This window comes from Emydura macquarii, unplaced genomic scaffold, assembly GCF_026122565.2.
Source record: "Emydura macquarii macquarii isolate MOO-44397 ecotype Brisbane River unplaced genomic scaffold, CSIRO-AGI_Emac_v2 contig_3671, whole genome shotgun sequence".
In the NCBI taxonomy this organism is placed as follows: domain Eukaryota; kingdom Metazoa; phylum Chordata; order Testudines; family Chelidae; genus Emydura; species Emydura macquarii.
In genome coordinates, this window is record NW_027133808.1 from 8,195,843 (window position 1) to 8,209,984 (window position 14,142).

A 14,142-nucleotide genomic window follows, 5' to 3' on the forward strand; every position below is an offset into this window, starting at 1 on the left:
GGGTGGCTTCTGTTTTGGACTTTGACTGCTGCAGCACCAAGCAGATGTGGCTACAGTAGTGGCTTCTCCAGCAGCAGCGGATGGATGAGGACAATATCAACAAGGAATTGTTATTACATGAGATCTTCCCGAAGCAGCTTCACATAATGCAGTTTTGTCTCTGGGCTCAGGAAACCAGAACTGATTGATGGGAGAGGACCGTTCTGCAGATCTATGCTGACAGACTTTCAGGATGGTAAAGGCAGCTTTCTTTGAGTTCTGTGCTGGACTACCCTGTTGCTGCATTGACAGTACATCTGATCAGCACGCAGTGTCCCATAACCATTGAGAAGCAGTTCATCATTGCTATCTGGAAACTGACCATCCCCAACTGTTACCAACCAAGTCAGTATAGGGGGATTGACTATTGGAGCCACTGTCACACAGCTGTGTGCTGCCATACAGAAGGTACTGGTGAACTAAATTATAAAGCTTGGTAATCCTCATGAGATTATTGATGGCTTTACACCTGAATTGTATTGGGGCAAGTGATGGGACCCATGTGTGCCTATCAGTTGCCACTCTCATTAGGCCTTGGAGTTTATAAACAGAAAGAGGTATTTTCTGCATGGTGCTCCTCGGTCTGGTTGATCACTGAGAGAGGTTTATAAACATAAATGCAGGATGGTCTGGAAAGAGCCACCATGCTAGGATCATTTGGAATTCACAGGTGCTTACCTAAATGAATAATGGAGTATTTGCCCCCAGGATCACTATGGCCATCAATGATGTAGGGCAGTGTTTCTCAACTGGTGTTCCGCAGAATCCTGGGGTTCCGCGGGAACACTGCTGGGGTTCCGCGAACAGCTGTTCTCCGCACCGCCGAAAAAGGGAAGATGTCTCGGATTTTCCGGCGGAGGGTAGCCAGTGTAAGTGTAATTTAAGTGAGAAATGCTGACCTTTGCTTATTTCGACATTTGAAGACTGCTAAGAGTTTGGGGGGTTCCGCAATTATTTATGGAGTTCAAAAGGGTTCCATGGCCAAATTTAATTGAGAAACACTGATGTAGAGATTATGCTGGTCATCCTGGAAGACCCATCTTATCCTCTGCTGCCCCAGCTAATGAAACCATTTACAAGGTAGTTGGTATTTGAGTATCGTAAACCTAGGTGGTGCTGTCTTATGGCTAGGACAAAACTTATGCAGAACAAAACTTGCCTTGGATAATAAATGCATGTTGAATTTGTACAATATTGATGAGAGTAAGGGAAAAAGTTTTAACAATGGGTGGGAGGGCTGAGGTACAGAGATTTGCTCTGTATCTTTTATGTGCCTTTATACTTTTGTAAGAACTGACAACCTGTGAAAATGTGCTTGTGTACGCCATGCATACACTGTGGAGTCTTTATGACTAAGGACTTTTATTGCTCAAGCTATGCCAGTACATAACAGCCAAAAGTAATACTTAGCAAAAGATGCAATGTTTTTCAACAGTGACTGTAAAAACTTGAAAAAACTGATTTAAATGGAAACAAACAGTCTGAAATTCAATACAGTGCAGTGGAAGGGGTGGTTAGCACACGAGAATAGAGGGGGAAAGGGCTCCTATGCACAGGTGAGTGAATGTCTTGACTTTATTTCTTCTTGTCTTTCTGTGGTTCAGTGTCAAAGGCTAAAGTTGCCAAGTGCATTGGATAATTCAAATATGCTGGGCTCCCATGTCATGGCATTCTCACTGCCCCAGCGTGGGGCTGGAGAAGGGAATGGGCTCAAGAAGGGAATGGGCTCAGGGAGCACAGCTACAGGACTACAGCAGGGAACACATGCTGGTATTTCCCAGCACTCTATTATCCAGGGGCTGCAGAATATGGTTGGGTTCTGGTAGAGGGCACTGCATTGTCTGAGGGCCTAACCGTGGCATGCGTTCTAGCAGAACGTTGTGCCTGGGCATTGCCTCCAGCAAGTGTTCTTGCAAGTCCCTGTCTTTTGCCAGTGTCTTTGGCAATGATAACACTGTCCTGGGCCACTTGAATGCTGTCTCTCCCCCTCTCAGACATCTAAAATGCTCCCCAAGTCTCCATGGTTTTAACTGCCCCTTCCTCAAGTCTGTAAGAAGGGCTCTAAAACATCTCCACCTCAGACCTCCTTTTCTTCCCCCTCACGTTGGACAGCCACTCAGCCACTGATAAAGACCCTGTCCTGGAAGGTCTCGCCACTGCAAGGGCTGTGGGAGGGGGAGTAGAGAAAGAAACGAGTGGTTATTGTTTATATTACATTTATTTCCGTAAAAGTAATGAAAATTTGTATCCTCTTAATTCCATCCTCTGAGATTCATCCCACCCTTGGGTACACCTCAGAAATGGCAAATAGAGTATGAATGAGGGCTACATTGAGATGTTGGGATTCACGTTACCAGTTTGGGCTTGGGGTTTATGCCATGCATTGGGAGATATTTATACAGTGTTGGGAGAGTTAGTGACAGCAGTGCAGGCAGGGAAGAGGGTAGTAATCCTCTCTACATTACCTTTAGGCTGTCCTGACTCTCAGTGACATTACACTGAAATGAGTGACTAAGAGGCAGAGAATGGCCTTAATCAAAAAGGCAAAGGGCAGACCAGCAAGATACACTGTGAAGTTATTCACCAAGATGGTTCCCCCCCACAAAATGCTGCAGGAATGGAAGAGAACTACGACTTATGCCAGGAGCAATGACCATGCAGCCATCTCACAAAATGTCCAGACTAAAAAAAAATACGAGCAATTTCTCAGTCTGCTTTAATTCCCCTGCAGACATGTTGAAAGTATAGAGAAAAAACAGATCAAGTTTTGCACTGATTGTTTGAAACCTTAACCAATCCCAGTACTTTTCTATTAATCTTGTAACCCTGGGGAAAGGCATTGAGAGCTATACAACTAACCTAACCCAAACCTGCTGACCTAACCTAAACTTCTTTTCTTGTATGAATCCCTGTCGTAGGGCTTTATGCCTCAGCTGGGAGCAGTAGCATTATTACCTTTATACGCAGGAACCATCCATGCCTGTGTATACCTCATGTAAACTGAATACTAACCAAACTTTTATACCTCTAACAACTGTCTCAATAAACATGAATTTTGCAAAACCGGTCATATTTTTAGTCTACTGCATTGGGGAGAGGGAGTGAGGTAGAGATTGAGGCTGCCTGACATAGCCATTTACTACTTCCCTTTTCCCTCCCAACATCTCTCCTGCCGGGCAATTATGCTCAACACTGGCTATGTGCCCTCAGAGGCAAGAGTCTAAACAGCTGATGATCATGGCCTCAGCATGAGATAAAATTTGATGGCTCAGATGCCATTTTGAAAATGAGTTTGGGAGGCAAAACAGAGAGGGATGGCACCCAGGGGAGGAAAGGACGGCGAGCAGATAACAGGACCAGAGATTTGGAAAGGCTCCTAGCCCACACCTGTCCAAAATGGCAGCGGCCTGGAGGCATCTGTAAGAAAAGTCAGCACAACAGTATAGCATAATAATAAACTGAAAACACTCACATACCAAGATCTCATCAATAGAATCTAAGATATTCATTCTGTGTTGTGGGCTGCGTTCAGGGCTAGGAATTGGGCAGGCTTGTGACATAGCTGCCCTCTGGGTCCTGAGGTCCAAAAGGAACCTCTGTCTGTTTGGGGAGACTTCTTTGCTGTCCTCCTCCTCCTCCGATGGCTCTTGCTTATCCTTGGGGGTTTGAGTTTCTATACAGGCTCTATTGCAGCATGACAACTAAAAATCGTGTCCAGCTCCTCAAAAATTGGATCGGTCAAATGGCCAGTGCCGGATTTTCTTCCGTCATTCCTGGTGTCTTTGTACATTTGCCATATTGGTTTGGTTTTTAATACGGCACTGACAGGCATCATGGGTGTGGCTCTTTTTGACCCTCTGCTTTGAGATCTCTTCAGTTTCCTATTGAGGTGGATGGCCACTAAGGCAGTCTGCACTGCTATTTCTCCCTAGGTGGTGAGGAGATAAAGGATCTCACTATGGCTCCAAGTGGTTGCTCAAGTCATGCTGTAAGACTTCTGGAGCAATACTGCAGCAATGCTCATATATTTGAATCCAGGAGCAAGTGGGCTGATCCGGACCTATGCCAGTTTTTAAATGGAGGAACACACACATGGTCAACTTGACTCAGAGCAGCGGAGGACACACAGGTTGTCATGGACACTCGCAAAGCAGCAGGCAAGTCTGCCAAAGTAGTGCGCACTAACTCCATTTGCATCAAACTTAGTATACTTTGAAAGGGCACTCCAGAAATTACATCAAATAAGATTTAGTGCACTTTAAGGGTTTTCATCATGTGCACTAAAGCGGGTTGAAAAAGATTAAACCCCCCATGTAGACAAGCTCAGTCTTCCTGTGCTTCAGTTCCCCATCTGTAAAACCGGGATTATAGTACTTCCTTATCACACAGCGGCATTGCGAGGCACTCTGATACTACAGTACAGACAGCTCAGAGAACCTTGTCAGCTGGACTCCAGTCATAGAAGGGAAATCAAATCTTAAATCAGAACCACGCTCAGCATAGGCTGTGAGCTACTATAGCCCTTTAAGTTTCTTTTATAAACTTCTTTACACAAAGCAGCTGTGCCCAGATGTGGGCTACATGCCAACATCACATTTGCCACATGAAAGGGAGGACTGGGATGGGGGTAAACCACTGGATTAGTGCTCTTGTCGGTCCCAGAGAAAAGAACAACAACATTGGGGCAAAGAAGAGTCATGTTTACTACTTCAGACAGCTGCCTAGGCTGCAGCGGCAGCTGCAAGGGCCCTTAATGCTTGCAGATTGAGGGTTAATTTCTTCCTCCCCTTACAAATGTATAAGCCCTTTAGCAGGCCATCAGAAAGTCCGACTACTCTGGCTTCATATGCATTTTGGGCATTTCACTCTGTATGAACTCAAAGCTTTGGAAAGAACAGTGATCTTTTAGATACTTTGCTAAAGCAATTTAGTTTAACCTTCCTTACACATTCTTCATCTACAACAAGTCTATGAATCATGCTGACTACTTTATTTTATTTCAATGCAATGCTGCAATGCAGCATCCAATACAATTGTAACAGAGTGGCCCCTGACATGCATTTCCTTCTATCTCCATATTAAATACCATGTCCACCTTGGTGGTATACATGGTATTATTTGAGAGACCTCTTTCCCATTACAAGAAACCTATTAGAAATGCCTCCTTTTATATACAAAATTTTGGATGCAATATTTCAAAGGCGGTAGCAAGTCCAAAGCTCACTGGTAACAGTGGGGGAAGAAAGATGACCAAACAGGCTTGTATTGTATACTATTCCAGTGCTGGCTATGTGATGTCAAGCCTGCAGCAGAGGCAGGAGTAGGTCTTTGATATTCAGATAGTATTAATTGTACATTTGAAAATTTGTTACAACATCAAGCCTTTCTACGAAATGAAGAATTTAAAAATAAATGCTAGGTAGTTGTCACTATCGTGGTAAATTCTTGGTTTACAGCATTAGTTTGTTCAGTTAATCATAGTTACATAACTAATAGCAGAAATACATGCTATAATATATACTACATTTTGTTTTATTCTGCAAGCAAAGTGAATAGGCCAGATTTAACAGAATTAACTAGAGCTCGGTGCTTAATTTAACAACTATTTTTGTCCTTATCCCAGTTTATTCAAGCCATAAAATAATAAATAAAGGAAAATATTGGTTAATATGCAAAATAGAAAAAATGTTAGCTAGAAACAAATATTCAAATGCATAAGCTTGTTTAAAAGGCAATTACATTAAAGGCCAGCAGATTATATTGTAAGACTATTTCAAAACTTCAAAGTGAAAACGTTCTCATATTCCTTTAACCAAGTTATAAACACTGAAAAAGTCACGCTCACTACAAAACTTATTTAAAACTGTTCTAACAGGATTTTCTCTATCTCATTAAAATTACACTTTTACAATCTTTAAGCACAGACCAGACTATTAATTCAAAACCTACTTAGCAGCAATACCTGCCTTATAAAGGATTATAATTTAGGAACTGCAGTGTCACACCATTAAATTAAGACTGTTTAGAGTAAGAGTGTATTCAGGTTCTTTTCAACGTGGAGATGGCATCTCTCCTTCGGTCAGTAAGTATCTCTGCTCCTAAGAGTATTCAGAGATTCCCTCGCAAATATATGCAAGCCTGGGTTCCTATGTCCACCCTCAGGAATTTGGTGGCTACTCACGGGACTGCAGAACCAGACACTACATGCAGAAAGTACTACATTTCAGGTAATGCTTTTGATTTTTTTTTTTTTTTTTTTTAAGAATTAGACCCTTTTCAACGATGCTAGCTTCAAGCCACCTAAAATTTGAGAAAATTTAAAAAAAAACGCTTTAAGAGTCATGCAAGCTTGCAGAAGTTTTGCCCTCTCTCCATCGTTGGCTATCTCTCAATATGAGGAGGATGTCTGCCAGGGGGAAAGTCACTGTTGAGACTTAAGATGGCAGCGGAGTCCAATTTGTACTGTCCAGGTTTTTCCACATATGTGATAGGTAATTGCTTGGAGAGAGCACAACTGTTGACTGGGATGCTGTACACTTTCCTTCCCCTTCTGCCATTTTTCAGCCCCTTGAGCACAGCGATTCTCTTCAAAACAGGCAGAGGCTTGATGTATGATGTGACACCATTGCAGTCTAACGCCAGCTAGCTGTTCCCAGTACATGGGGTCAGTGCCTCCCTTCTTAAGATTTACCTTCAGGGAGTCCTTGTAGCGTTTCCTCTGTCCTCCGTGGGTCCTCTTACCATGACTAAGTTGAGAAAAGACAACTTGCTTTGGAAGACGAGTATCAGCCATCTGCACATGATGACCAGCCCAGTGAAGCTGATGTTTCATAATCTTCGCCTCAACACTGGTGATGTTAGCTGCAGAGAGAATGCTGGCATTCATGTGACCGTCTTCCCATCTGATACGGAGATTCTTCCTAAGGCAGCGCTGTTGGAACCACTCCAGATGCTTAAGATGACTTCGATATGTCTCGCACCCATAAAGAAGAGTGGGGATGACTACTGCACTGTAAATCAGGATCTTAGTTTCCATCTACAGATCTCTGTCAATCAAGACACGACGGAGCAACTTTCCGAAGGATACGCTGGCACAACGGATCCTATGCTCAATCTTCACATCAAGACTGGCTGTCTGGGGGTGGTGGTTACCAAAGTAAGGGAAAGCTTAACATTTTCCAGAGGTTCCTAGGCTATGATAAGCGCCTGAGAAAAGATCTAGGGTGGATTGCAAGTCAGCCTCTGAATGCATGGGGACAGCACAGTCGTCAGCATACTGAAGGTCAGTAATAACAGTCCTAGTGACCTCAGTTTTAGAATGAAGACACCGCAGATTGAAGAGCTGGCCATCCATGCAATACGCAACCCCAATTCCAGAAGAAAGGCACTCACGAATAAAAATGTGTACCTTATATGTGACTGCTCTCTCACCAACATCCCTGCAGGAGTCTAGAGGCATATAATTTGGCTTTTACACCTCTGCACAGAAGAAAGAGAAGGAAGCTGAGTGAATGAAAAGCTTCTCATCTAAAGTAGTGGTGACTATATGTACACTGCAGCTGAGAGTGAGCCTCCTAGCCCAGGCAAACAGACTCAAGCTAGGAGGGCTTGAGCTGGCACGCTAAAAATAGCAGAGCAGACATTGCAGCTTGGGCAGTGATTCGGGTTCCCAAGCCCACCTGATTCCCTATGTCTGAGCTTGGGTGGCTAGTTTGAGGGCTGGTCTATGCTGGTGGCAGTGGTCAACATAATGTAGCTTGCATATCTCCCGTCAATGTACTTATGTTCACGTAGCATGGTGTCTTCACAGCACTGCATTGACGGGAAACACCCTCTCATCGACACAGCCTTGCTATTTTCAGGGAGGTGAGTTAATTGAGTCGATCAGAGAGCGCTCTTCAATCGACTGAGCGGATCTACACAGACCCACTCAATTGATTCTGCTGCACTGACGCTTGCTACTACGGCAGTGAAGACATACCCGAGTCTGCCAGAGTTGCAATATCCACACTATTTTTAGCACACTAGCTCAAGTCCAGCTAGCATGAGTGTCTACCTAGGCGTGTAGGCTCACTCACAGCTGCAGTGTAGACATAAACCAGAGAGTCGTGTGTTATCTTAGTCACCACAGAATAAAGCTAACGTCCTTCAAGTTATTAAAAAAATCTCCTACATGACTAACAAGAAAAATTTTGCAGCAGGACAATGCTCTGTTGGGACACTTTCCCACATAGCAGTACAATTTAGTTCCAGCACTCTGGATTTTGTTCCCAGAGTACAGATTTCTTTCCAGAAATCTTAAATAGATTGATACTATCCCCGCATGAACTACTATTTATAACAGGGCAATTCAGCACATTTTTAGCCTAAACTTCTCACCCTAAGAGCATTATGTCATATCTCTTTGGCTTCTAAGGAAAAGTTAACCAATTCATCATTTATCACAAAAAACTATACCACCATGTAGCCAGTTCTGTGAGCATGTTTAAGGTACACAATTACACATTTTCAACCATATTAGCTTGTAATATTTTAACTTGAGCTTCCTCCTATCTATAAGGACAATTTTGCTGAGTGAGGCCTTGTCTTCATACAAAATTTGCACCAGTGTTAGCTATATCATTTTAAAAACTGATTTGAGATAAGCTGGTGCAGACTCCCAGTGTGGGCACTTTTCAATTGGTGTGCATCTGACTTAACGTTGTTTTAACTTAAATCGGTCTGCACAAGCCCAGTGTAAACAGATTTAAGAATGTTCACATTGGATTTGCATGGATTGAACTAAAATGTTGTAAAAGCAATTTAGTTAAGCCAGTTGAACTTATGTGTCTAGACAAACTCAAAGAAATTTAAGACAATACAACTGCCAAAGAGCATGTGGCTAAGAATCACTTCCACATTGACACAAACTCCCACAGAACTATATCCCACAATTCCTGGGGCTTGTTTGTTCTGCTCTTCCTACCTGCTCACTTCCCACTCACCTTCTTTGCCCCAGTCCTATCTACTCACTTCCCACTCACTTGTCTGCACCAAAAGCTACCTGCCAAAAATATACCCTGCTCTGCATTTAATCCTTCGTTCAAACACAGCTCTGCCCAGTTCTGCCAAACAGCATTACAAGATGCATACCCAGCATACTTCTAGCTACTCAAAAGTGCACTACGGGGTTTTTGTTAACATTTAAGTAAAGCAAGGAGCATGATTTTGGGAGAGGCACCCAAAATCCGCAATTCCTTGAGATCATCTCATAGAAGTTGGTGGAGATGGGGGATCAACTGGACTGGTGTGCACAGCAGGGAGCGTGTCAAAACACTTGAAGACCCTCTATTGCAAGACTAAGTATGACAACTACAGGTCCATCAACTCACCCTCTATCTGTCCCTATTACAAGGAGTTTGGATGGGTGCTCATAACTGCCCCAAGCACATAGCAGAGGCAACAGCCTTGTACAACGCGCTTCTGAACAGGGATGGATTAATGCTTACACTAGAAACAGAGGAGATGGAGGAGACAGCAGTGGAAGAAGGACTGGAATCCCAGGCATGGCCTCCCTCATTTGAATGTCCTGGCACTGATGGGTCAGGGCTAGCTCTTCACATGGCTCTAGGAATTCCTGCTTCCGTGTGTCAAAGTTCTGGAACCACTGCTGGTGGTCTCAAATCTGCATGACGATGGGATATCACCATGGTATGCTAATTGTCTTGTTCCAGCAGAATCAGTCTACACATGAGGAATCTGCAGCAATTGCAGCAAGGGAAAGATGTCTCCAGTCTGCAATGAATGAGCACCCCTTCAAGTCCTGTGCCTTTCACCATTCAGAAACTGCTGGTGAATTGCTATCTATTGTTTGATAGAACGTCTACCCTGCTGCATGGACAGTTCAGCCATAAGCAGGGGCAGCTCATCCACCAACTTGGCCCCAGCCGGAACAGATGGAAGTGAGAAGCGTGCAAAACTGGAATGCTTCAACAAAAAGAGTTGGTGGACTAAAACCACTTCTGCATAGTGGTCCAGGAAGGACATATAATATACCACACACTGATTCCTAGAGTGGTAGGGTACCAGATAGTGAGGCACGAAGAATTCTGGATATGCATCCAGAAATCCAAGCATCAAACCCACATAACTGCAGCGTCTGTGTGAACATGCCTATAGGGCATGGGTTGTGCAAGGTTCTGCAGTGTGGACATTCACAGGCGGGCTTGGCTAGTTCGTAACAAGATGCACGCAAGCCAGAACATGGGTGCACATTGCAGTATATGCATATATATAGACAATGGAAGCTGCATTTTTAACACTTTCTCTATATATGTTTTTGAATCATGCAAGTGATATTTCAAGATAAATTCTAACATTAGTAGGTGTAGCTAATGTCTCTCAAGAAAAGAAACATTTTTTAGCCTGTGCATTCACTAGCTCTTTTTCATTAACCTAGTTTATTTTCTTGAAAACCTATTGGGGTGTGTCACTTTCAATCTTTTTTTCATTGAAAACTGCTGTGCTTTTACCTCACTGCTGACTCCTGGTAGCACTGGTCTAACAGCTTAGCCTTGTCCAAACAAGTACATTTCTTTAGAAACAATCCAGCTCATTCTGAAATTAAGTGGATTATTTGCGTAATGTAAACAACACAAAGTTAATTATGTTTCCAAGTTTGTCCACCCATTTTTGTGGGAAAAAATCTTAGTACAATAGAAAAATGTAAGCATTCTTAATATTTTTATATATTTTATATTTTTACTCGGTGGCAGTAAAGTAAGGTAGATTTTGCTTCTCTTTGCCATCCAACACAGAATGCATCAAGTGCCCTTGGAAGCTGTATCCACACCAAGTCTAATATTTCTGGCAGGCTCAAAGTTTCCAATCATTTAGCATTTGGAACTAAACACTTACACAGTTAAGCACCTGTGTAAGTGTTTGCAGGATCAGGACGTAAAACCCTAACCTTTGTGAACAGGGCTGAGTTTATGGGCTTACACAGATGGGGAAATTCACCACCACAACTATATTGATATAATTATAGCACTATAACTCCCTGTGTGTACATACTTATTCCAGTGTCTTTTTTTTTTTATTTAGCTTGTCACTTTCATCATTCCATTTAATGACATCTGATTTTTTTTAGCTTACTATTGTTACAAGTCTATACCTAAGATTACTAAAACTAAAAAGGTTAAAATATTTAAATGAAAAATAAAAAAGCGATAATAAAACTGCAAAAGTTGGCATGGAAAGGGGTAGTAAATGGGCAATACTACGCAAAATGACTTTTAATTAGCTTTTTAAAAAACTGACTAGGTTTAAAGTTGATGTGTTCCCCTTATCAACCACAACTCAAGTCTCCATTTAAAGCTGAATGATTGGCAAAGTATTTTCATTATTAGTTGCAGCCCTGCATTATATTTAATTTTTGTAAAGCACTTTAATATTATGACATCTTACTCATACAACTATCCAAGTGCACCAGTTATAAAAGTGAAAGTGTTACAATAATAGAAGATGTAAGAGTAGATGGCACAGGGGGGGGGGGAAAGGAGAGGCATGTAGATCTAATGGTAGCAGTGCTGACTCAAGTTAACTATGGAAATGCAAGCTGGATTCTATACTGCTTCAGCTATCCACAAATTGTTCATTTAGATCTGATCGCAGAATCTCTGTTACTGGTTATGATATAAACTGCACAAGTAGCAGTTGTAAGATCAGCTTTTGACTGATTAGCTAAGCCAATCTAATAGGAAGTTAATAAATGTGAAAATCCACAATAGCTAATTATGTAGAGCAAAAAACAAAAACAAAAACAAAAAAAAGACCCTTAATGAACAGCACAGTGCAAATAATGTTTAAACTGACTTTCAATAGAACTTGTGCTCATAAATAACTTTGGTCCATCTGAAAATCCCACCCTCCATCTTTAAATTTCCCCACTACCTCAAACGAAATGAAAAGAAAAAAATCTATGACAAGGTATAAAGTACCTGTACAGGGAATTACTCAGGAACTTAGAATTCTTCCTTCAAATGAGAATTTTGTTTTCCCAGAATTTGGGTACTTTTCCCTTCCCATTATAATATTTACCTGTATCTTAGGAACTTGAATGACAGCTTGCATAGATAATACTATAAACAAACTTACATGATTAAATGTTGTTGCTCTACACCCTAACTACATTAAAAAAGATGACGGTTGTGGCCACACTATGTTATATTACAAAGGTTTTTCTTCCACATGTAGAGAGAAAACAAGTGTCTGTGTTGGAGAATCATGATTTAACCTTGGCTGATACTTACTTAACTGGTTCTTTGACAGTTATTTCTGTCTACACAAACAAGAATAAACTCAGCTTTAAGATGGTTTGGCCACAGCTATGCCCTCATCCACACTCAAAAATTTCAGATGGTTGTACTGCCATTAGTGCAGCTCCGCTAGTGATAGCATTAATGTACACTGGCCACCTATATTCAACCAGTGTCACCCAACCATGCTCAGACCATATCTCGATACGGTGGTTAAAAACAGATGGCCCATATACACTAATTCACCAAACACTGCTATTATGACAGAAGCTACACTGGTGGCAAAAACAGCCAGCTAAGATGTAAGAGAAAGGAGTGTGTAGATGAGGCCTAAGCATCACAGTCATTCTTAAATACAGAGTTTCTGTAGTGAGGAAAGGGTTTGTCCTCTAGTATCTTGATGTGGTGTGGGGAGGGTAAGTGAAATCTATGCAGTCATCTGTCAAGGTAAATCCTGCAATCGGTTAAACACCTATATTGCATGCACACTGTAGGATCCGTCTTTGCCAAACAATGGATTAGGGAAGTACTTTTAAGAAGGGATTTTGTGCCCGATACCCGAGTACCAGCTACCTCCCTCACAGCCACCGGGTTACACTAAGGACAGTCACCCGCCCCACTGCCGACAGGAAAATCGCCAACTTGTCTGTGCTTCCAGCATCTCCTGACTGCCCCTGCTGCCATCCTCCACCCTCGGCCCCAGACCGAGCCCAGCTTCTGCCCGGGGCCAGCGGAAGCGGCTGAGCGCGGAGGCCCGGACGCCAGAGAGGGGTTCCCAGGGCGCGGAGAACAGCCAGCCCCGGCAACGTCTAATCAGCCAGACACCTCGGGAGCCGATGGACGCCCCCGTCCCAGCCGGCCACGGGCAGCGACCGAGGGGGTGGGAGCAGGCGCGGGGCGGGGAGGGGGACGGCAGCAGCCGGCCGGGGTCGGGCCGGCGAGTGGCTGGGTGGGGCGGGGAAGCCGGCGAGGCGAGGCGCGGCGAGGCGGGCCGTGCGGGGGCGCCGCCCGGGCGCTTACCGGAGGGCGGGGAGGGGGGCAGGGCAGGGGAAGGGGGCAGGGGCTCGTCACCTCTTGACGCGGATGATCTGGTCGCGCATGGGTCGGATGTCCTGGAAGCTCTGCTGGTTGACGAGGCTGTAGACCAGGATGAAGCCCTGGCCGTTCTTGATGTAGAGGTCCCGCATGGAGGCGAACTGCTCGGTGCCGGCCGTGTCCAGGATCTCCAGCACCGAGGGCGAGGCGTCCACCTCGATCTCCTTGCGGTAGAAGTCCTCGATGGTGGGGTCGTACTTCTCGATGAAGGTGCCGGTGACGAACTGCACCGTGAGCGCCGACTTCCCCACCCCCCCCGAGCCCAGCACCACCACCTTGTACTCGCGCATCCTCCCGCCCGGCCCGGCGCTCGCCCGCCGCCAGCGCGAGCCGTTCTCCCGCGCTCGCTCGCTCGCTCACCCCCCGCCATAGGCGCGCCCCCGCCCCGCTCTCGCCCGGACAGCAGAGACTCTCCTGCCAGCCCGCCCGCCGCGACGGCTCCTGGCTGGGCGGCGCTGGCTCTGCCGGTTGGCGCGGGGCCGCGCTCCCCCAGGCGGCGGCGGCGGCGCGGCGAAGATTCCCCGCCCCCTTATTCCTCTGTCGCCTAGGAAACCACCGGCCACCAGCCAGCGCGAGCCACGCCGCCACGTGATCGGGAGCGAAGCTGAGGCCTCCCACCAATCACAGGGCAAGGGGGCGTCGCCCGGGAGGCCGCCGCCGCCGCCGCCTTCCTTCCTCCCCTTCTACTGTAGCCTAGGGAACAGCGACCCGC

General features: G+C 44.7%; 1 protein-coding gene across 2 annotated transcripts in view; it reads right to left on the reverse strand.

Moving 5' to 3' along the window:
- The window catches only part of RAP2A (RAP2A, member of RAS oncogene family), a 35,389-nt gene extending 21,627 nt beyond the window's left edge, over positions 1-13,762 (reverse strand). For both annotated transcript variants that reach the window (XM_067536839.1, XM_067536838.1), the window contains exon 1: positions 13,407-13,762. In XM_067536839.1, the coding sequence (XP_067392940.1) occupies positions 13,407-13,720 (314 nt within the window). In that variant the 5' untranslated portion in view covers positions 13,721-13,762. The remainder of the gene's footprint in view (positions 1-13,406) is intronic.
- Between the last annotated feature and the right edge of the window lie 380 nt (positions 13,763-14,142).